The 23,383-nt window shown below is 44.3% G+C and overlaps 2 protein-coding genes across 2 annotated transcripts in view; both read right to left on the bottom strand.

The window, feature by feature from the left end:
- LOC148522880 (glutathione S-transferase P 1-like) overlaps window positions 1-9,981 on the bottom strand; it is a 30,527-nt gene extending 20,546 nt beyond the window's left edge. The window contains exon 1 of the mRNA XM_088473547.1: window positions 9,904-9,981. Coding sequence (XP_088329673.1) covers window position 9,904 — 1 coding nt within the window. The 5' untranslated portion in view covers window positions 9,905-9,981. The remainder of the gene's footprint in view (window positions 1-9,903) is intronic.
- Window positions 9,982-22,194: 12,213 nt separating this feature from the next.
- Window positions 22,195-23,383, bottom strand: part of LOC148522881 (glutathione S-transferase P 1-like) — a 72,167-nt gene continuing 70,978 nt past the window's right edge. The window contains exon 8 of the mRNA XM_088473537.1: window positions 22,195-23,084. Within this exon, the coding sequence (XP_088329663.1) occupies window positions 22,896-23,084 (189 nt within the window). The 3' untranslated portion in view covers window positions 22,195-22,895. The remainder of the gene's footprint in view (window positions 23,085-23,383) is intronic.

Consider the following 23,383-nt stretch of genomic DNA (forward strand, 5'->3'; position numbering starts at 1 on the left):
GTAATGCGCATACCAGTCATTGCAGTCGTGCGCTCGTAAAACAGCGAGGGGCTGCTAATTTGATTGACAGAATGTACCGTTTGTGGGTGGTAACGGGAAGGTGCTTGAAAACGGGGGAGTGGACATCCGAACGCAGGCATACCTAACGGGCAAAACGGCGTTTAATGGGAGTGCATAATTAGTAAAGGAGCGTCATCGACCACATCACTTGGTTGTCTTTTAGCCTGAACTGCTCGCATTGATAGCGGGAAGTAAATCCTACCACAAGCACTGCGAGCAGTTCAGACGCCTTTCGATGTACCCAATTAATCTAATAAATACCGGAGATGACGTATGATGCAAACGGTAAAGGGGCGTCTTTACAAAATAGCGTCAACACACCGCAAAGAGCGAGCACTCAATTTAAATAGCCGACCCATTTTTAAGAACGAGCGTCCGCAAATAGCGTCCGGGTCTGAATCAGGCCCTGAGATCCCTATGGCGGGAATGGGTATGAAGTTCCGGCGACTGAATAGCCGCCGGTTCATATCCCGACACTGGCAGCCCAAAGGGAGAAGATCCCGACAGGGCAGGTAAGTACCCTATCCCTACCCCTCTCCCCCCCTAACCCTCCCTTAGTGGTGCCTTACCCTAACCTCCCCCCTAGTGCCTAACCCCAAGCCCCCCCTTACCACACCCTAAACCTAACCCTCCCGGGGGGGTGCCTAACCCCCTCCGGGGGTGCCTAACCCTCTCTCCTAGGGGTGCCTAATCCTAACCTCCACCCCCAAATCCTAACCCCACTACGCTACCTAAAGCTAACCTTCCTCGTTTGGTCTAGCGTCCTTCGGTGTTGGGATTCAGATAGGAGTCAATATTTCGACACCTATCTTAAATCCCTTCTCGGAATTCGAATGTCGGTATTGAGATCAGCAGCCTTGCGGCCGCCGGTCTCATAACTACATCCCCCCCTATGGCTACATGCTTTTTCTGAAACTTATCAGTGTGTTTTCCTCAACAAGTAGATCTTATTAACTGCTTTGGGACTCATTTACATTTTGATGTAATGACATGGCTATCACTTTACCGCCACGCTCATAGTTGTTGCTGTCACACTCTCCCTGAAATGCTTTTTCAAAACTAGGCAAGTATGCTTTTATATGTCCTTGAGAGACTGTTAATACATTACTATATTATTCTGTAATTTCTGTGCACAGCAGAGAACAGGTTAGCCCTCTACTATATACACACACGGTGACCCCATACTACCTCCTTGTACAAACCAAAAAGGCGCCAGTTTGGAAACTGCCAAATAACTCTAAAACATGTGAGGGGTATATTTACTCAGGAGTGGGTTTTGATAACCCTTGATTTCTGCAGATTTTGCCTGCCAGATTTAAAAGAGTAAATACAAAATCAGGCTTGTTTTGCATTAGATATTATAGGATGTGTCTCCCATATCCAAAATGCTTGGGGATAGAAGTATTTTGGACATCAGATTTTTCTGCGTTTTGGAATATTTGCATACCATAATGAGATATCTTGGGAATGGGACCCAATCTAAACACAGAATGCATTTATGTTTCATATACACTTGATCATTTTCCTACCCTCCAACATAACAGCACTTCCCACCATTTCTTCATCAATTGATGGCACAACTATCTCCTCTAGCCCCAAAGTGTGCCGTCTTGGAGTTATCCTGGTCTCCTCCCTCTCCTTCAAACCACATATCCAGAATTTCTCGAAGTCCTGTCATTTCCAAGATTAGACCCTTTCTCAGCCAGGATGCCACTAAAACCCTCATCCACTCACTGGTCATCTCCAGATTGGACTACTGTGACCTCATCCGATCTGGCCTTCCCAACGCCCTTCTCTCTCCTCTCCAGTTTGTCCTCAATGCTGCTGCTCAGCTCATCTTCCTCTCTAAACGCTCTACATCTGCCTCCCCTCTCCTACAAGCCCACCACTGGCTCCCCTTCCCTTTCAGAACCCAATTCAAGATTCTCACACTCACTTAGAAAGCCTTCACCCATTCCTCTGCCATTTACATCTCTGGCCTCATCTCCCCACTCTCCTGTCCGCCCTCTTTGTTCAACAAATGCACGCCACCTCTCATGCCAATTGATTACTTTCTCCCACTCCCGCCTCCAAGATTTTGCCCGCGATGCTCCCCACCGTTGGAACTCTCTCCCTCTTCCCATCAGACTCTCCACCTCTCTACAATCCTTCAAATGGGCTCTCAAGACCCACTACTTCATCACAGCCTTCCAGCTCTCATCTTAACTTGCTGCTACATGCTCCTTCCTACCTGTCTACCCCATCTGTGTCACACTTGTTTGTCTGCCCCTTCCCTTTAGAATGTAAGCAGGGCCCTCTACCCTCTTCTGCTTCTCCTTACTTTACTTTCATCTACTTCTTACTCCCCACTAGGGCACCTAACACTTGGTTGCTTTGCTCTGTTGCTTATCTAGGTGTTATGGTAGCTAATGTAGCAGTGTATATTTTCCTTGTCCTGTAAGTCACTGGTCAACCTGTTTGTTTATGTACTTTGTAAGGCGCTGCGGAACACTTGTGGCGCCATATAAATATACAACAACACACAGCCTGTAGATAATTTTATACAATACTTTTAATAATTTTGTGCATCAAACAATGTTTGTGTGCATACACAGAATGCATTTATATTACATATACACACAGCCTGAAGGTAATTTTAAAAACTATTTTTCATAATTTTGTGCAGTAAAAGTTTGTGTACATTGACCCATCAGAAACCTAAGGTGTCACTATCTCAGTCGTACTAAAATAAAAATGTATGTATTTCGGAATATTCTGTATATCGGAATAATTGGATATGGGAGACCTGTATTGCCCTTTTAAAGATGGCAGGCAAAATCTGCAAAAATCATGGTTTTTTTTTTGTTTTGTTTTTGTTGTTTTTTTTAAAACCCACAGTTTTGTAAATACACCACTAAAGCTATAAAATATTGGCCTTAATGTACAATAAAATCTATACACAAAATAGATAACAAGCCTTTTTCATATAAAACTAATAAAAATAAGCAGTCCATTAAAAAAATGGTATACGTCTTATTGAGACAAGATTAAATCCAGACACATGGGTATTTTTCCTATTCAATGGATTTTCAAAAACCCATGACTTATGCAGATTTTGCCTGCCATATTTAATAGGGCAATAGTAAATGCAACATCAGGCTTGTTTTGCATTAAATCTGGCTGCGTCACTCTGCAAAAACAGAGGGTTTCGAAAATCCACAGCTTAGTAAACATACCCTAAAATCATCTATAAAAAGGTAGCCGATGAGGTCAAGTACTTTGTTGAACATTTACAGATTTACAGATAGTTATAACAGCAAAGGATTAGCGCATACTTGCCTACCCTCCCGATTTGGTCGGGAGCCTCCCGAAAATCGGGTGCCGCTCCCTACCTCCCGGGAAGGCAGGCAAGTCTCCCAGCAGCTGCCGACCCCTCCTGCCCCCCACCGCAATGACAGGAAAATCCTCGGCAGCGGGGGGCCTGTGACGCGATTCATGTCGAATCGCGTAATTTTTGGCCAAAATGACGCGATCGCGTGGCTCCGCCCCCGCTCCACCCACAAACTCTTCTAGTCTGGCCGGCCCCGCCCCCGTTTGCTGGCCACGCCCCCCAGTCAAGCCGATCTGGCTGCTCGCTCCCGGAAGGGGCAGCCAGATAGTCGGCAAGCATGGATTAGCGCTGCTCATATATCAGTTTAACTTCCTTTACTCACTTATGCTGGGTACACACTAAAGACGAAACGGCTGACCAGCCATCGTGCCAACCAAGTGGCCTATTTGGTAAGCCACTCTATATGTCTGGGATGACATCACAACTTAGCAGGCATTTATATTTGCCTACCCAGTTGTGATGTCAGAGGTCCCTGCAACAAGTGTACGGGCAGGCGGTGGGTTGCCCGTACACAGACAGACGTATGGATATATCTGCAAGATATATAGGCTGTGCTGCAGGGCCAACCTGATATGTCAGAACGACATTGTTCAGACATAGGGTGTACACACCTGCTGGTCTGCGAGTGTGCACATCTGAATAGGGTTACAAAACTGACTGCATAAAGATAGTAGGCAAGCTCCTCCTTATGCAGTTTGGTTCCCAAACTCCACCATCACAGTCCAGGTTTTAAGAATATCTATGCTTGAGCCTAGATGGTTAAATCAATTGACTGAGGTGCTAATTAACTTGCCTGTGTTCAACCATGCATATCCTTAAAACATGGACTGTAATGGCAGAGTTTGGGAACCCCTGGTATAACCCAAAATGCACAATTGACATCAACTGCTTAATAATTCATACTTGCCGACATTCAGCTCCCTCCTTCCAGGGAGGGAGCTGAATGTCTGTATACAGCAGGGGGCGTGGCTGGGTAATGGTGTATTGGCATTGCGAAGCAGGGGGTGGGGCTGCAATGACGTGATTCAGCGGAAATCGTGTCACCGGGTTGCAGGGGGGTGACGGCGGCGGGCAGATGTGCCTACTTTTCCGGGAGGCTGGGAGCGCCACACTGTATTTGGGAGACACCTGGCCATGCCGGGAGAGTAGGCATGCATGTAATAATTTAATGTATTCTTTGGTTCTGACTTGTATGTTAGTCATACTCGGTGGGCAAGGAGGGCCCAGGATTACCCTTATGTGTTGATTTGACAAATGGAGGCGCTTATGGACCCACTCAGGTTTAAACAGACTAATACATGTACAAGTGAGGGTGCATGAGGTACTACTTTCACTTGTTAGTAAAGCAGAACATGTGTGTTTACAGAGATCCGAACCCACCCGAACTTTGGGGATCCGAGTCAGATACGAGTCAGCTCGGGTTTTCCCGCCTGACTCTGAAAACGAGGCAAAATGTCATAATCCCACTGTAGGATTCTCGCGGGTTTTGGATTCTATAAAAAGTTCTGCGATCGCCGCCATTTTTTATTCCGGCTGTGGAGATTGAAGAGGGAGCTGGGAGCTGTGCTGTTCTGCTGTGCATAGGGGCTGGTTATTGTTGTGTCAGGGGCTGGCTGATTATTATGTCCATATGTGCATAGGGGCTGGCTAGGCTACTGTTGTGTAAGGGGCTGGCTGCTTATGTCCATAGGGGGCAGGGCTGGCTGTTGTCTATATACTGGGGCTGGCTTGCTGTTGTCCTGTCCACTCCATAGGGGCTGGCTGTTGTCCATATTATCCAATACATATATAATTATATATTGGGACTGGCTTGAGTTGTCCTGTCCACTCCATAGGGGCAGGCTGTTGTCCATAATATCCATATATAGTTATATACTGGGGCTGTCTGGCTGTTGTCCTGTCCACTCCATAGGGGCTGGCTGTTGTCTATAGGGGCTGGCTGTGCTGCTGTGTTGTCCAGGGGGTGCTCTGTCCATCAGTGCTATTAACTCCCAGTGTGAAAAAAATAAAGTATAAAGTATTTTAATTTTATTTCTGTGTGTGTGCGCCTGTTAGCCACACTTATAAGCAACGTAGGTGCGCAGGGGTGCTGTGCTGCCTGTGTCTCATTTTTCAAGGGGCTGCTGCCTCGTTCAGGGGTGCTCTTCACCCCCAGTGTGAAAAAAATTAAATCAGTTTTTTGTGTGTGCATGTTAGCCTGCCACACCACCAGTGTTCAAATAATAACAATTTTTTTGTGTGTGGTTGGTTGTGTGAGTTAGCCGCAACTTAGCTGCACTGTAATTGCTTGGTGACACTGCTGTAAGACCGCAGTGAGTATAGAGGACAGTCACATGACAGGAGAGCAGGATCCACATGCCAGTGTTGCAGCTGCCGGCAGCAGTCATGATGACGATGCAAGGCCATCAACGTCATGTATGAAGGCCGATGTAGCAGGGCTTAAGTCAGGCCAAAAAGTCAGGGTAAAAAAAAGAATCAACCTTTACCAAGTCAAAGAAGAAAAAAATTGGCAATATGCCATTCACTATATGAAGTGACAAGGAAAGGATATTTATGACTGGTGTTTCTAGTGATGTTTAAGCCCCCCCCCCCCCCCCCCATTGTAGAAGAGGTACAAAAAAATAAAAAAATGTAAGGCGAGTAAGACACCGGAACCAACTCTGTGCTCCAAAAAATCACAAATCCCCGAGGAGAGTCTAAGCGTGTCCGCGGTTGCCATGTGTGAGCCTGACCTTTCTAATACTGTACTTGAAGAGGATCCTCCTTTTACCATTTGCGTGCCTTCTGCAAATGTGGGGATGAGCAGCACAAGTCAACATGCTGACCTAGAAATCGAGGATGCTTCTGTGGAATTGCACGAGGAGGATATTTATGTAGTTGGCGATAACAACAAGGATGATGAGGATGTTGATGGCGAGGATGTTTGTGAAAAAACTGTAAATCAGGCAACAGTTGTTGCCCATGGTGGGAAAAATCCCATTGTTGCCATGCCTAGGCAAAGGACCAAAATATCCACTTCCATTGTGTGGAATTATTTCCACCCAAATCCGGACAACCTTTGCCAAGCCATTTGTAACCATTGCCAAGTAACAGTGAGTAGAGGTAAGGACCTTAACCATCTTGGAACCTCCTCCCTGTTATGTCACTTACAGCACATTCATCAAATTGGAGAGGGTATTTCAAATTCTAAGACTTTGGGGACAAAAAACCTAACAACAATCAGTAAAGTGTCACTTAGCTGCTCCCTTCTATCTGGATCCAAGCGCCTGCATATCCCACATAAGAGTGGGTAGAAGGGACAATTCCATCTTGTACCTCTTTTCTTTACATTTTGCAAAATTTGGGGCATTGCCGTCTGACATTATTATAGTTTATTAAACTGCCATCCTGTCTGCCACTGCTGTGTGGCAATGTTTCATAGATGTCTGATATTTTTTTAAACTGCCGTGCGTTTGTGCCACTGTTCTGTTGCTTACTTTAGCCGGCCAGCTCACTGCAGCCTTTGGCCTATATTGGTGAAAAATAGTGAAATCAATATTGTGAGCTGTGAGGTGGTTAAAAATGCATGGAAATGCCTGAAAATTATTGTTATTAAGGTTAATAATACTGTAGGAACAAAAATAGGCTCAAGTTATGTGGTTTTAGCTGTTTATATAATTTTTTGGAAAAAACACAGATCCAAAAACAAAACACCAAGGAAAAAGATCCAAAACCAAATCCAGATCCAAAACCAAAACACAGGGGTCGGCGCACATCTCTAGTTATTTATAGTTAAGGCTGTATACAATACCAGAGTTCAGTATCCCAAATCTTAACCCTTACCCAAATCCACCCCTCCCGCAGCCTAACCCTTCACCTAGTGCCTAACCCTAACTGTCGGAATCTTTCGAATTTGTGATTGTTAGGATGCTACTGTCAGTATTGTGGCCGACGCCATCCTGAGTAACGCCATCCTGACTACATCCCCTCTGCAACAGGGCAGCCTGATTTCCTGCTCTATAACATGCTGAAGCCACATACGTATACTAACAAGTGTTACCCACACAGGATATTGCAAACTGATTCGGCAAAGCAATCTGTACTTTGTTCCATACCACAGTAATTTAATCAGCACTTTATAAATAAGAGATAACATGCTTTTGCAGTGGCTCTCAAACTCTGACCTCACAGCACCCTACCCTGGGTACACACTGACTAGACGATAGGTTGCCCGATCCGTGGGATTGGGCTGACATATCATCCACATTAACAAGTGTGTACCCACTATGAGCGACCATATGGGCTCCCATGGGGTCGTTCATCGCATCGACAGATCAAGCCTACAGGCTGCTCAATCTGCCAATTCGATGAACGACCCCATGCTTGTGCATGCAGCTGGTGAACTACATATCGTGCGGTCGTTCACCTCATCGGGTGCTGTCAAAAAAACGCAGGATGTCATTCATCGCATTATGTGTCGGCCAGGTACACACTTCATGTAGTGTGTACCTGGCAAAACAGTCCAGATTTTAAAGGATAACCATGCTTAATGCTGGGCATACACTATACAATTTTCTGTCAGATATCTGTCCAATCTGGCTGGTTGGAATGAAAATCTGGTAATGTTTTCCAGTGTTTAAGACCATGGGGGGTATTCAATTAGGCTGCAAAAAGCCGTTATTTTCGCCTGTTTCAATTATACCCGTATTCAATTTCAAAGACTTTTCACCGATGCAAAAAGTCTTTGTTAAAAAATGGGGATAAGTTTTCACCATGTAATACATGGTGAAAGAAAGTGCAGAACTGAGGTTTAGGGGTGCAGGCTTTAAAAACAAAAAAATAGCCTGCAGCCCTGGCAGTGTCCTATAAAAGTAATCTGTGTAAAAAAAAAAAAAAAATCCTCTGGACACCCCAAAAAATGTACATTTTGTTGGTGAAAAAAAAAATATTTGGGAACAAAGTTTTAAACTAGCGAAATTGATTTGGGGGGGGGGTTCCCAAGTATGCAGCAGGTGTTCTCTAGAATGCGGGTGGTAGCGGCAGGTGCATTTTTGAAGAATTTTTAAAAATAACTTTAGGGACTAAAAAATGTGCTTGCACCCATTTTCATGTACCCCAAATTTGATGGGACAAGTTATTTTTTCCCAAAAAAAACCTAAGTGCTATTCTTCACCCCTTCTTCTAAAGACGCATTTATGCACCTGCCGCGGCTATTAAAAATCCTGACTACCTTCAGCAGCCCAAATTTGGGGTACCCATAGTGATCCCCCATGTTAGGACATCTTTAGGGGGGGGGTGACAGGAGGATTTCCCAAAAATGGAATGGACTTTGATACTTACCTTTCCACCTGATCCCGTTTTCGCCGGATCCTAATTGAATACTGGGATAAGCGGGCACGCGCCCAATGCGTTATCCCAGTAAAAAAACAGCAATGTGGGCGAAAAGTCCGACCTCTGACTTTTTGCCCCATATTGAATATGGCCCTAAATGATCGACTGTCATTTCCTCCCATACATTACCAGGATTTTATTCCAACCAGCCAGATTGGACAGATAATTGTATAGTGTATGCCCAGCATAAGCACAGGTAACTTAATTAGTACCTCAGTCTGTTTGATGATACCATCTGTGCACAAGCATGGACATACTTAAAATCTGGACTGTCATGGTGCCTTAAGAACCAAGTTTGGGAGCCACTGTGCTAGATTATAACCTGCCCTATTGCACTTTACCAGGAAGCATTATAAAAAAAACAAAAAACTTCAGATCATATCTTGCCAGCATATTTAGGAGTAACATGTACAAAGATTAATGTTCTGCAAATTTATTAAGTTACTGAAATGTGCAGAAATATCCCTCAGACCAAATTATGGCCAGTATAGGGTCCTTTTAAGCTGGCCACACACACTAGACCAACTTTCATCCAACCATCCAACTAGTTGATTGGTTGGAATGAAAATCTGGTAAGGAATAGAAGTAAATGATGATCAGTAATTTGCTCCTAAATGCCAGAAAACAGAAGAAAATGGTCGTTCAGACAAGTTTGTTAAATGTTTTATCTAAACAATGTTCAAACAAGTTTTTGTCCATTTTCCGGCATTTGGGAGCAAATTGTTGATTGTCATTTGCTTTCATCCCTTACCAGATTTTCATTCCAACCAATCAACTAGTTGGATGTAAGTTGGTCTAGTGTATGGCCAGCTTAAGGCAACACTCGCCACAGAAACTATTAGGTTTTCAAACTATTACAACCATAAACAATAAAAGTGTCCAGGCGTTGCAAAACAATCTACTGTACAGAGTAGCACATTGATGTGCTGCACCAGACAGGTAAAAGATCACTGACACTGAGCAGTCTCTTGCACAATATACTGTAGATATATACAATCTATAGGAAACCACTACACAAACTCACATCATGTAGCTACGAAAGAACACATGACTAGCAAGCAACAAGAATCCCTGCCTGTCATAGGGGAAAATGGGCATCTTACTTTTGCTGGTGTGGTGGTGACACGGAGTAAGATCAGATGCAGACTGGAGTGGGAGCAGACCTGGGCCAAGGTACCTTCTCTCTTTATAGGCAGTATAGTGTGATAGGATTAGCTATGAGATGCCACTCCCACGGACCGTGGGCGTGCACATCCACAAGGGGATCAAGGGGAGGGCAGTGCAACATGGTTTTACTTTTTTGTTTTTGCTCTTACTTTAAACTCTGAATAAGACGTACAGTAACTCTGAACAAGACCCTTAGGGGTCCATTTATCAATAATCTCATATGTAATGCATTCCTGGTGCAATATTAGCAGTAGCACCCATCATGATAGCATTGCATGATCGCATTGCATTGTAGTATGTGATCATCGTTCCGGCATGAATAATAGAGCACCCACAGGCACAGGGTCTCCTAAAGGAGCCCGTCCCTGCAATGTGCTCGGAGTGGAGAGACCATCTCTTCACTCCTGTGCTGGACTCCTATGCATGCATGGTCATCATACTCTGAACTTTATTCATTCAACTTATTTAAATGTATGTGATATCTTAAAATGTTGCAATAGTCATTATCTATTTTTTTGATGTTGTTAGTGAAGCATAGTTTATGTTGGCATACTGGGCTGTTGTTTACATAGTCAAACACAAGGCAATTTAACACCTTAGGTCCGCTGGACATGTCTCAGATGTAGCCTGTGATAAGGCCCCCATACATCAGCAATTGATTGCAGCAATCGTGCAATTTGCAATCGATTGTGTCTAAAAATTTCCCTTTTTCAATCGATTGCAGATTGCAGAATTGTCACAATCGATTCAAAAATGGAAATATTTTTATACACAATCGATTGCAAATTGCACGATTGCTGCAATCAATTGCTGATGTATGGGGGCCTTTAATCAGCAACAGTATATCTTAAGGTGACCATACATAAGAGACAGGATTTTGAGATCCGGCGATGCGATGGGAAGTGCCGACGTTTCCGGGTGGAAACGCCGACCTCCCACCATCGATGTTCTGCGATCCGTTGCCGGATCACAGACATTTTCCATGTTAAATGTCAGCGATTTGACGATCGTGATCATTTTTTGATCGCAATAGTCAAATCGGGAAAATCCAACATGTTGGATTTCTGCGATCCCGGGATCGCGGCAATCCATCGCTGATGGATGGACCCCATTACTAGTCACATCTAAGAGAGCTGAGCTCGACTGAGATGGGCATCCCATGCACGAAGTATCCAAAATGAACAGTTAAAAAACAGTTGAACAAACATTGAACAACATCAAAAAGCAGGTAATTTCTAAATGCAAACTATAAGTATTTGTATTTTAAGGATTTTCTCTTTTTATACTAAATCATCATGTACCAAATATTATTCGTTCTTATCTCACTCCATGGCATGTTCTCTAAGGCTATTGCATCCTTTACTCTCCCTGCAGCTCACCCCTCTGTACACATTGCAGCCTCAATAATCTGCTCCCCTCTTGTGAACACACATGAGCTATTTACTTATCTTTCTAAATTGACCATAACATCCACAACCTGTCGCCATAAAAAACTTTTATACAAAACCCAGAACTATATTTATATCTCTTTCCTTCTACTTCTATTAGCTGGTGAAATATCACCAAATCCAGGCCCTACACACATGCCCTACTCACAACGGAATATAAATCCAGCAAACCTCAGACACATCACATGCCTCCCATCACCAAAACACTGAAATGTGCCTTATGGAATGCACGCTATGGGGCTGATTCAGACCCGCTCGCGAGCGCAGGACGCTCGCAAGCGGGTCTATGGTGCCCGCATGCGCACAATGGAGGGAGCTCCGTCGTGCGCATGCGCGAGACCCAGCGAGCGACAAGGAAGCCATCGCTCGGGGTCTCGCACCAAAGGGGGCGTGCTGTCGATGGTGAGTGACAGCACGCCCCCTTTGGTGGGCATGCCAGGGGCGTGGCTGCCAGATGGAGGCTTTCCCATGGGAACGCCTACCGTCTGGGTCCGGCCCCACTGACATCAGTAGTGATGTCAGTGGGAGTGATTTTGGCTCTGAGAGCCAAAATCACTCCAGGGCTTGCGGCAGCGAGACCCTACCGCAGGGTCTCGACGCAAGCCCGATGGTCGCGATGGTCTTGACCATCGCGACCATCATCATGGACGTTCGCTATAGCTGTGGGTGGTAACCCACAGCTATGCGAGCGTCCAAGAGGCCGCTCCATTTTTAGGTAGGAGGGCACTGATTCAGAGCGAGCGCTCTGGTCAGAGCGTCCGGCTCTGAATCAGGCCCTCTGTCTGCAACAAACGAACATCCGTCCATGACCTCTTTATTTCAAATAACTTCAATCTTCTGGCATTAACAGAAACATGGCTCACACAAACAGACACTTCCTCCCCTGCAGCGCTCTCACATGGTGGTCTACACTTCACACACACCTCCAGGCCTGGTAATAGTAAAAGAGGTGGAGTAGGAATACTACTGTCCCAATCTTTTACATACACAGTTATTCCACAGGTACCACCCCTTACATTTACATCATTTGAAGTACATTCTATTAGGACTTTCACTCCTTTCTCTCTACGCATTGCTGCTATCTATCGTCCACCTGAACCATCCAATCAATTTCTGGAACATTTTTCTGCCTGGCTCCCTCACTTCCTATCCACTGACATCTCCACCATTATTATGGGTGATTTCAATATCCCCATTGACAGTCCACAATCCCCTCATGCCTCCAAACTTCTCTCCTTAACATCCTCTCTTGGCCTCTCCCAATGGACTGACTCCTCTACTCATCAAGATGGCCACTGCCTTGATCTTGTATTTTCCTGACTATGGCCCTCATTCAGAGCCGTACGCTCTGAGCAGAGCGCACGCTCTGAATGAGGGCCGGCCTCCATGAAAATGGAGCGTCCTCCTGGACGCTCGTATAGCTGTGGGTCACCACCCACAGGCTATACGAGCGTGCATTTTGATGGCCGCGATGGTCTTGACCATCGCGACCATCGAAACTGCGAGCCGGAGCCTGCGGTTGAGGTTTTCAACCGCAAGCTCTGGAGTGATTTTGGCTCTATCAGAGCCAAAATCACTCCCACTGACATCACTAGTGATGTCAGTGGGCCGGCTTCTGACGGGAGGCGTTCCCGTGGGAACGCCCCCATCAAGGAGGCACGCCCCTGGCACGCCTACCAAAGGGGGCGTGCTGTCAATCAACATCGACAGCACGCCCCCTTTGATCAGACACAACGAGCGAAGGACTTTCCTTTGCTCGTCGCATCTGGCGCATGCGCACGACAGAACTCCCTCCGTCGTGCGCATGCTCAGTCCAGAACATCGACCCACTTGCGAGCGGACAGCCGCTCGCGACTGGGTCTGAATCAGGCCCTATGTTCAGTCTCTGATTTCACTAATTCTCCTTTCCCTCTCTAAGATCATAACCTGCACACTCTCCTCCATTACGTCAACCTCAATGCCAAGCAAATCAACCAAACCTCCTCAAACCCGCAGAGATATTTCCCTCTCTCAGATTATAACCTTATCACCTGCACACTCTCCTCCATTACGTCAACCTCAATGCCAAGCAAATCAACCAAACCTCCTCAAACCCGCAGAGATATTAATGCTATTAATTTTGAACAACTATCCACCTCTCTGCAACAATCACTCTTACCTATTTCTAATTTCACTTCTCCTTAGACTGCTGTATAACATTTGAACCAGACCCTAGAACTAGCCCTTGATGAAGTAGCTCCAGCTGCCCATCACATTCTGCGTAGACTTAGACATCAACCGTGGCATTCCAAATTTCACAAGACACCTACAAAAACTCTCGTAAAGTAGAACGTCAGTGGTGAAAGTCTCATACTCCAAGTGACTTCCTCACATATAAGACGATCTACCACTCTTATCGTAATGCACTGGATAATGCCAAACAGACATATCTCCAATCTATTATCTCTGCCCAAGCCTCTAAAACCAAGTGACTTTTTAATACATTTAAATCACTTCTTACCCCGCCGTCACCCAACCCACCTGCTACTATCAGTGCACAAGATCTTGCTTCCTATTTCAAGAACAAGATTGATAATATCCTAAATGAAATGCACTTCCTCAGCCAGTGGCACGTTCTCGTCATTTGACCCCACTAATGAAGATGAAGCATCTACACTCTTCTCATCCTCCTACTCTACCACCTCTCCTCTTGATCCTATACCCTCACAAATCAGTAAAGCTCTGTCTCCTGTGCTCATTCCACACTTAACTAAAATCTGTAATCTCTCTTTCTCTACTGGTATCTTTCCATCACTGTTCAAGCATGCAGTGATCACTCCCATTTTGAAAAAACTAAATTCTGACCCTAGCTCTCTCTCAAATTATCGTCCTGTCTCCCAGCTACCTTGCCCCTCCAAGCTACTGGAAAGACTTGCCGACACTCGCCTCACACACTTTCTTAACACCCACAACTTATTGGACCCAGTCAGCTTCAGTCAGGCTTTCATTCCCAACACTGCACTGAGACAGCACTGACTAAGGTAGTAAGTGATCTGGTCACTGCCAGGGCTAAATGCCATTATTCACTTCTAATTCTTCTAGATCTCTCTGCTGCCTTTGCCACTGTTGACCACTCTCTTCTCATACAAACACTACAATCCCTAGGTCTTCAAGACACAGCCCTTTCTTGATTCTCATCCTACCTATCTAATCGATCTTCCACTGTCCGCTTTTCTGATTCTACCTCCACTTCGCTACCTCTATCAGTTGGAGTACCACAAGGCTCAGTATTAGGTCCTCTGCTTTTCTCAATATATACCACCTCTCTTGGCAAACTAATCAGCTCTTTTGGTTTTCAGTATCATCGGTATGCAGACGATACTCAAATTTACCTATCCTCCCCAGATTTGTAACCATCTGTGCTGGTCCGTGTCACTGAATGTCTCTTTGCCATTTCATCTTGGATGTCATCTCGCCACCTCAAACTTAATATATCCAAAACAGAATTAATTATATTTCCACCGGCCAATAGTAGTTACCAACCTGATATCTCTATTACTGTTGACAACTCGACAATCAACCCCACAAGCTCGCTGCCTAGGTGTCATCCTTGACTCTGAACTGTCTTTTGTTCCCCACATTCAATCTGTCTCTAAATCCTGTTACATACATCTAAAAAACATAGCCAAAATTCGACCATATCTTACGCAAGACACGGCAAAAACTCTAATACACGCAGTCATTATTTCCTGCATTGACTATTGCAATAGTCTCCTTATTGGTCTTCCCAAAAACAGGCTCTCCCTACTACAATCCATTTTGAATGCAGCTGCGAGGTTGATCTTTCTCACCAAATATTCAGTGTCTGCTGATCCACTCTGTCAGTCCCTTCATTGGCTGCCGGTCTTCTACCGTATTCAATTTAAAATACTTAGACTCACACATAAAGCTATTAATCAAACCACACCAACACACATCTCTTCACTTATCTCAAAATATCTTCCAACCCGACATCTCCGCTCTGCACAAGATCTGTGTCTCTCATCCCCGTGCATTACTTGTTCCCATGCATGGTTATAGGACTTTTTTCGGGCTGCGCCCACCCTGTGGAATGCCCTCCCACGCACAATAAGACTTTCCACTAGTTTCCAAACATTCAAGCGTTCCCTGAAAACTCACCTCTTCAGACAAGCTTATCAGATTCCAGTACCACCCACCTAACCTTTTAAAGCTTCCCTATCTAACTCCCTTCTTATAGTAAACACCTATCACATCTTCTCTTTCTTCAATTTAACATCCTCCTAACCCTAGGCCAACTTTCCAGTGTGATTGGATTATACAGCCTACCAAGAACATCTGCAATTGGGCCGGACCAATTTGCAATATGTAGCACCTATCCTTGTGTATCAAAACCTATTTCCCTATAGATTGTAAGCTTGCGAGCAGGGCCCTCTTAACCTTATGTATGTCTTTTATGTATGTATGTATGTATGTCTTTTACAACCCAGTATAATGTTAATTCAAATTGTAAAGCGCAATGGAATTTGCTGCGCTATATAAGAAACTGTTAATAAATAATAATAAATAATGGTCTACAGACCGCGCATTCGGGGCGACCATTGCTGGGGGTGGGGAGACAGTTAGAAGCTGATTGGTTGCTTTGTTCAATTTCTCCACTTTATCTCTCTCCAAGGCATGGTACATCTCCCCCACTGTGAAAAGGCATAAGCGTGGCATTTGTGATATTAAAATATTTTTACATGTCATGTAAACCACAGTACATTCTCAATTACAACTAGGCTGGAAGGCTCAGAACGTGCTCCCTGGTTTAAAGTTCTGCCCAGCGTATACCAACAGGAGGTCCGATGGGACCCTACCCCTCTAAAACTTGGCCAGGATCCAACTGGACCACCTCGTCTTGGTTTCATCCCAATCGGTGCAGGGGTGTCCGAATGAATAACCGAACATCCAAACAGACCTATGAATTTTATATATGACATAGATAGATAGATAGATAGATAGATAGATAGATAGATATGTATGTATATATACATTTATCTCATGGCTTTGATGGCTATCTGCCACTTATTTGGATTTTCTTGTGCTTCCGATTTTTGAGCCTTGAAAATATAATGAACTTCCACATGCTCCACAAGCACAGGTTGAAGTTTACTTTCCACAGAGGTCTTTATTTTCCAATTCAGTTTAGCTGGACATTTTGCTTCAAGCTTTGTAATTTGAGACCATTTCACTTCCTCACAGATAAATTCAGCTGTATTACAATTTTTATCCTGGTTGCATGATGGCATTACTTCATATACATGAGAATTACTCTTCACAAGACTGTTACCATTAACTGCCTGTAAGGCTCTGTTTTCCACTGCAAAAATGCATGACTTGGGCACATTCACATCACTGTGATCATATAGCGACATCAGAGACTCATCTTTGGAAGCCATCAACATATCTGTAGACTTCTGTACATCCTGTACCTTTGCTTCACAGGTCATGCAATCACCATCTGTACAAGTCAGTTCTTTATTATCAACTTCGGACACAGTTTTGCAATCTGGACCTGTGCCCCTTTTGGAGGACTTCATACCCTCAGCTATCATTGTAAGCTGAAAGTCACTGCAAAGAATCTCATCTACTTTTACAATACTGTTCGTTAGGGAATTTCCCAACTTTGATACTTCTGTCTTTTCTTGTACACTGGTACTGTTAATGAGGACATATCTATGGTCCCACTGCTCATCACACAAGACATTATGTACTGGTAGCATATAACTCTGCGTGCCAGCCTTTTCAGGGTCAACCTGTAACGATTGCTGCTTGTGTTTATGTACTTCTGCCACACTGGGTTCAGCAAAGACATCGGACATCATTTTAGGTCCAGAATCCAATTTCAGAATGTTATTTAACTTATTCTGGAACGTTTTCTGAGACGCAGACAGCTGCTCTTCCAGATGGGCAGTTTTTGCCATGGCGCTTTCCAACTTGCTCTCGGATTGCAGTAGATTGCGCTCCATGACTTCAAATTCAGCAACTCTCAACTTTCGTACAATTATTTCAGACTCTGCCATGTTTATTTCACATTGCAATTCCATTTCTTTGGTATTCCTCTCCACTTGGAATCTTTGCAACTGTTCCTGTGTACTTAGCAGACACTTCTCAAGGTTCTCATTCTGTTCTTGCAACTTCCAAGCCCTGCATTGGCAAGGTTAAGCTCTCTCTCCAAATATTCACTTTGCTTGGCGGCTTTATGCAGACTTTCCTCCAGAAATACATTTCTTTCCGTCAGACATTCTGAAACTGCTCTAGCTACAGCTAAATTGGAGTGGAGAGCTTGTACTTGCTCCTTACAGCTAACTTTAAGACAGTCCATCTCCGTCTCTTTTCCTTCATGGTCAGTTTCCCACTGAGCGCGAGTCTGCAGCATCTGGAGATATTTCTCTTTCACTTCACAAAACTTTTCAGCCAGAGAATTTTTCTCCAATTCACAATCTTTAAGCTTTACTTGAGTGGACACAATTAAAGAGTCTCTCTCTATTAACACCAGAGTTAGATCCACAACTTTCACTTGTGTGCGCTCTGCATTACTCTGATATCTCTGGACACCTTCTTTCAATTCTTCTACTTCCTGCTGAAGTACCACACACTTTTGCTGCATACTTTGTAACACATTGAAACATTTTAGCCTCCTCAAGGTTTTCAGACATAACCACTAATTTGAGGATTATCTCTTTAAGAACTTCACATTTTTTATTTCTTCCTGCTCAAATGCCATTTTCAAAGAGGTCAATTCACTCCGTAATTTCTTTTCAGCTTGCTCATGAAAATTTCTCTCATCAGCCAATTGTTCCATTAAGTCATCAGCCTTCCCAGCATAATAATACATATTACTTTCATTCAAAACTTTACGCATACTGTCAAATTCTTCCAGACTGATATAGTCCTTTCTGGACGGACCTTGCACCATACACTGACCACACACACTGACATCTTTATTCTGCTTTGTAAATGTCTCTTTCAATGTAATAACACTGTTTACCCCATCAATTTAAAAGGATTCACCACAGAGGATTTCAAACAACACTTCACAACAAACTTATCTTCACTCACCACCTTGATGAGCATTCCACTTTTTTTTCAACAGAGCTGTCTTGTGTAGACCTTTATGCGTAGAATCTTCTTGCCCGCATTCTCAACCATATGTGATATCTGGGGGTAATTAGCTCGGCAGAGGGTGGATTGGTGCAGTGTAAATGAGATGGTGCTTTACTTCCAGCAGGGAAAAACAGGTTCAACACAAAGGAACAGAAAATAATAAACAACCTAGCCCCTGTTTAGGGAGTCTTCTCTATTTGGTGCAGCTAGTCTGCCAACAAAGTCTCTGCCTGCTTCTTGTAGGTCTATTGCCAGCTCCAGCCTGGCTTGGCTTGGCCAGATTTAGGCCCTGGCTTCCTCAGCCTGCAGCTTCACTGCTTTCTTGTCACACAGTCTGAGAGTTTATGGTCTCCCCTTGCATCCTGCAAGGTTCAGACAAAAGCTCCTGGCCCCCAATGGCTCGCTTAGCTTCACTGGGCTTTCTGGCTGCCACAGTCTCACATAGACTGTTTCCCACAGCAGCCTGACTGGTCTGCCTTCTCATCAGCCCACACCTGAGCTCTCTATCCACAAGGCAGCAATTAGGCATCTTCCCACAATGCTTTTCTAGTCTGTGTGGGTGGATCTCCCCTGCCCCACACAAAATCTGCTGCTCACCAGTGCCACCTCTGGTGATACCACCACAATATATATATATATATATATATACACAGTACTGTGCAAAAGTTTGAGGCAGGTGTGGACAAATTGCTGTACAGTAAGAATGCTTTCAGAAATAGAAGTGTTAATAGTTTATTTTTATTGTTTAACATAATGAAAGGGGATGAACAGAAGAGATGTCTAAATGAAATCAATATTTAGTGCGACGACCCTTGTCCTTCAAAACAGCATCAGTTCTTCAATTCTTCTAGGTACACTTGCACACAGGTTTTGAAGGAACTCGGCAGGGAGGTTGCTCCAAACATCTTGGAGAACTAACCACAGTTCTTCTGTGGATGTAGGCTTGCTCAAATCCTTCTGTCTCTACATGTAATCCCAGACAGACTTGATGATGTTGACACACAAAATTACCGCAGCTGTAGGCAGTGCTGCACATGCGCTGGTTTTACGAATGTAACAGCACATGCGCAGCGCAGATTTCAGCTGCAGTAAGTTAGTGTAGAGAGGGAAAAGCTATCATCGCAAAGATGACAGCTTTTCAAAATAGATAGTTATGGAGAGGAGGAATTATGAATTTCTCTGGTAATTAGGTAGAACTCCATGCGAGTTCTAAACCTAATTACCTCCTTCGAATTTTAAGTTATGCTGAATAGGCCCCTAAGTCAGCTCAGCATGTATGTTTGAGGGTTGCTGAACTGAATGCTGTGAGGGGGCTCAAGGCACGTTCCATCTGTGTGGCAACAAAAGGGCACAAGGGCCATAAGGTGGCCAGTGCAGCTGTGCAGTACAGAATCCACCAGCTGCCGCAACCTGTTTGGCTCCAGAAGAATCCCACCTTCCACTATAAGTATTGGAATGAGCTCAGGGGGAAGGAAGGGGCAGAGGTGGAGTCCAGTGGCGACATTGCAGCACAGGACACACTACCGTCCTGATATGACGCAGGGTGTTGAGAAACCTAGCACTGGCTGCTATGTGTGCTTGCTGGGTGATGGGTGATATGTGTTGCTGGCTCAGCTGTTGCTGTGATCTGTGCTGCTGGTTGAGGGGTTCTGTGTTGGGAGAGGGGTGCTGTGCTGGGAGAGGGGTGCTGTGCTGGGAGAGGAGTGCAGGGGGTGCTGAAATGCTGTGCTGGGAGATGGGTACTCTGCTGAAACAGGGGTACTGACATGTTGTGCTGAGAGAAGGGTGCTGACCTGCTGTGCTGGATGAGGGGTGCTATACTGGTAGATGGGTGCTAAGTATGCGGTGCTGACATGCTGTGCTAGGGGAGGGGTGCTGGGTGAGCGGTGCTGACATGTTGTGTCCTGGGAGATGAGTGCTGACATGCCTTGCTGGGTGAGGGGTTCTGGGTGCTGTACTAGGTGAGGGCAGGACTGCAACTAGGGAGGGGCAGGACTGCAACTAGGGAGGGGCTGGAGGTGCGTGTGAACCGGGTGCAGGATCAGGGGCCCATAGCCCCTGCATCCGACAGCGCCACTGCACCTGGTTCCACAGGGAGGCTCCATTTGCCGGACGCCTGCTGGGATTTTACTACTAGTGGGTGCCCAGCTCCTTCCCTGCAACGCAGCGGTAGCCGGAGGCTGGAGTTCTCTGGTGACGTCTCTCCCATAGTTCCGAGGAGCAGCCGGGCAGACCGGACGGCTGTGGACGGAAAAGAGCAGGGTTTAAGGTAAGTATTATTTGTTTGTTTTTCCCTGTGTAAGCTGCACTACAAGGAGCATTACTATGGGGGTATTACCTCAGGGGTCATTACTATAGGGGCACTGCTGCAGGGGATATTACTATCGGGTATTACTGTAGGGGCACTGCTGCAGGCTGGCATTATGTGTAAATGGCATTACAATATGTGGCTGGCATTATGTGTAAAGGGAATTACAATATGTGGCATTATGTGTAAAGGGAATTACAATATGTGGCATTATGTGTAAAGGGAATTACAATATGTGGCATTATGTATAAAAGGCATTACAATATGTGGCATTATGTGTAAAGGGCATTACAATATGTGGCTGGCATTATGTGTAAAGGGCATTACAATATGTGGCATTATGTGTAAAAGGCATTACTATATGTGGCATTATGTTTAATATGTTTGTTCTGTTGATATTTGTAATTTTAATAAAATAATTTGGTCATTTGAAGTTGTTTATGCCAACAGTAAAGCATCCTGAGAACATTCATGTGTGGGGTTGCTTCTCAGCCAAGGGATTGGGCTCACTCACAATTTTGCCTAAGAACACAGCCATGAATAAAGAATGCTACCAAAACATCCTCCAAGAGCTCCCAACCATCCAAGAACAGTTTGGTGATGAACAATGCCTTTTCCAGCATGATGGAGCACCTTGTCATAAGGCAAAAGCGATAATAAGTGGCTCAGGGAACAAAACATCAAAGTTTTCGGTCTATGGCCATGAAACTCCCCAGACCTTAATCCCATTGAGAACTTGTGGTGAATACTAAAGAGGCGGGTGGACAAACAATAAACCACAATTTCTGACAAACTCCAAGCAATGATTAGGTAAGAATGTGCGGCCATCAGTCAGTATGTGGCCCAGAAGTTGATTGACAGCATGCCAGGGTGAATTGCAGAGGTCTTGAAAAAGAAGGGTCAACACTGTAAATATTGACTCTTTGCATAAACTTAATGTAATTGTCAATAAAAGCCTTTGACAATTGTGAAATGCTTGTAACTTTACTTCAATATACCATAGTAACATCTGACAAAAAGGTCTAAAAACACTGAAGCAGCAGACTTTGATTCTCTAATCTTTTGGCCATGGCTGGACTCGATTCTCTGTATAGATGTGAATAGAAGAACTCTCCTTACGTTTAACACTTCGTCACTGAGGATCTTCTTCCAACATCAATATCAGTAATTTGTTACACAGTAACCACACAAATTATACCTTTTTATTTTCAGAACATTGTGAAAGGAAAACAAAAATACCATTAGCTTGCTCCTGAAACAGCAAAGAAAATCTATCAATAATGGACAAAATAAGTGTTTTTTTATTGAAAGTGCAAGAAAGTGAATTAAAAGCAAATGTGTTTATTTTTTATTCCAAACACAACTAATAAGTACTTTGTGGTTCTTGCTTTGCCATCCAACCATCTTTTAAAATCAGCAACAAGCACATAGGACCTGATTCATAGATGGATGAACGCACCTCTCCGATGTTTAGGGGCCTGCGCCTGCACAAGACCTGTTCTGAGCATGTGCAGAACAGGTCCTGTGATCTCCTTTGCAGACCCCTCCAAGCATGCTGCCGCGTTTGAGGGATGGAGCAGTGACGTGCCTAGTTGCTGTTCCCAGAAACGGCTTGTGTGTGGCTGTGTTAATCCGTTCATCTTTGAATCAGGCCCAAAGTGTTTATGATTAATATGGGTAGCCCAACTTTGTGTAGTGGGCAGAGCAACCTGTCAAGCTCAGTGATGTAATTGTGCACCAGTAAGATACGGCCATCAATCCCCACCTTTTCTCATAGATCTCACCATCAGGAAATATGAGCAAGTATAATCTTTAATACTTTGATGCTCATGTGTGCAAGGGACGAGTGGGACACATCCTTAGCACTTTAGCTGTATATCTTTAGGATTGGAAGGGTTGAAGAGATTAATAGATTACAATGGCTGCCCATGCAGCTAGACATCACTTTTCATGGAATCTCTACATTTCTGCAATCTTGGGCCACTCACACATAAATTCTGTAATTTTACAATCTGCCTTCTATCGATTACTGCTTGCTCTTGCCAATGATTGCTCTGTTCTTGTGGGCATCACTCGACAGATATGTCTCCAGTTTAGGACGGCTCCTGACGCGGGTGACATAGGCAGAGAGCAATGGAAAGCCTGAAAGACAGTCTGGAGCCAATACAAGATGCTTGCTTAGAAGTTCCAACAAGTTATAGTCCACAAAGGAAATCTGCAAGATAGCATTATGTTACCATAATACATTTAGTTTAGCAAAACCTGAGCATACAGTATGTTATTAGACTAATTATATTCTCTTACCAAAGAGGCCTGCACATAGGATTACCATGGTACACTACAAAGCTCATGTACTGTACACATGGCTGTTGGTTATAATGCAAACTATAGTGAAACAGCTCCAGTCAACAAGCAACCAAGAAAACAATGAAGTTGATATGATACAAAGACATCCTATAGTATAAGCCTGCCAGATATATAAGCAAATCATTTTTATATCTGTTAATTTATTTT

The sequence above is a fragment of the Taudactylus pleione genome, unplaced genomic scaffold, assembly GCF_031769625.1.
Source record: "Taudactylus pleione unplaced genomic scaffold, aTauple2 ptg000136l, whole genome shotgun sequence".
Classification (NCBI taxonomy): Eukaryota; Metazoa; Chordata; class Amphibia; order Anura; family Myobatrachidae; genus Taudactylus; species Taudactylus pleione.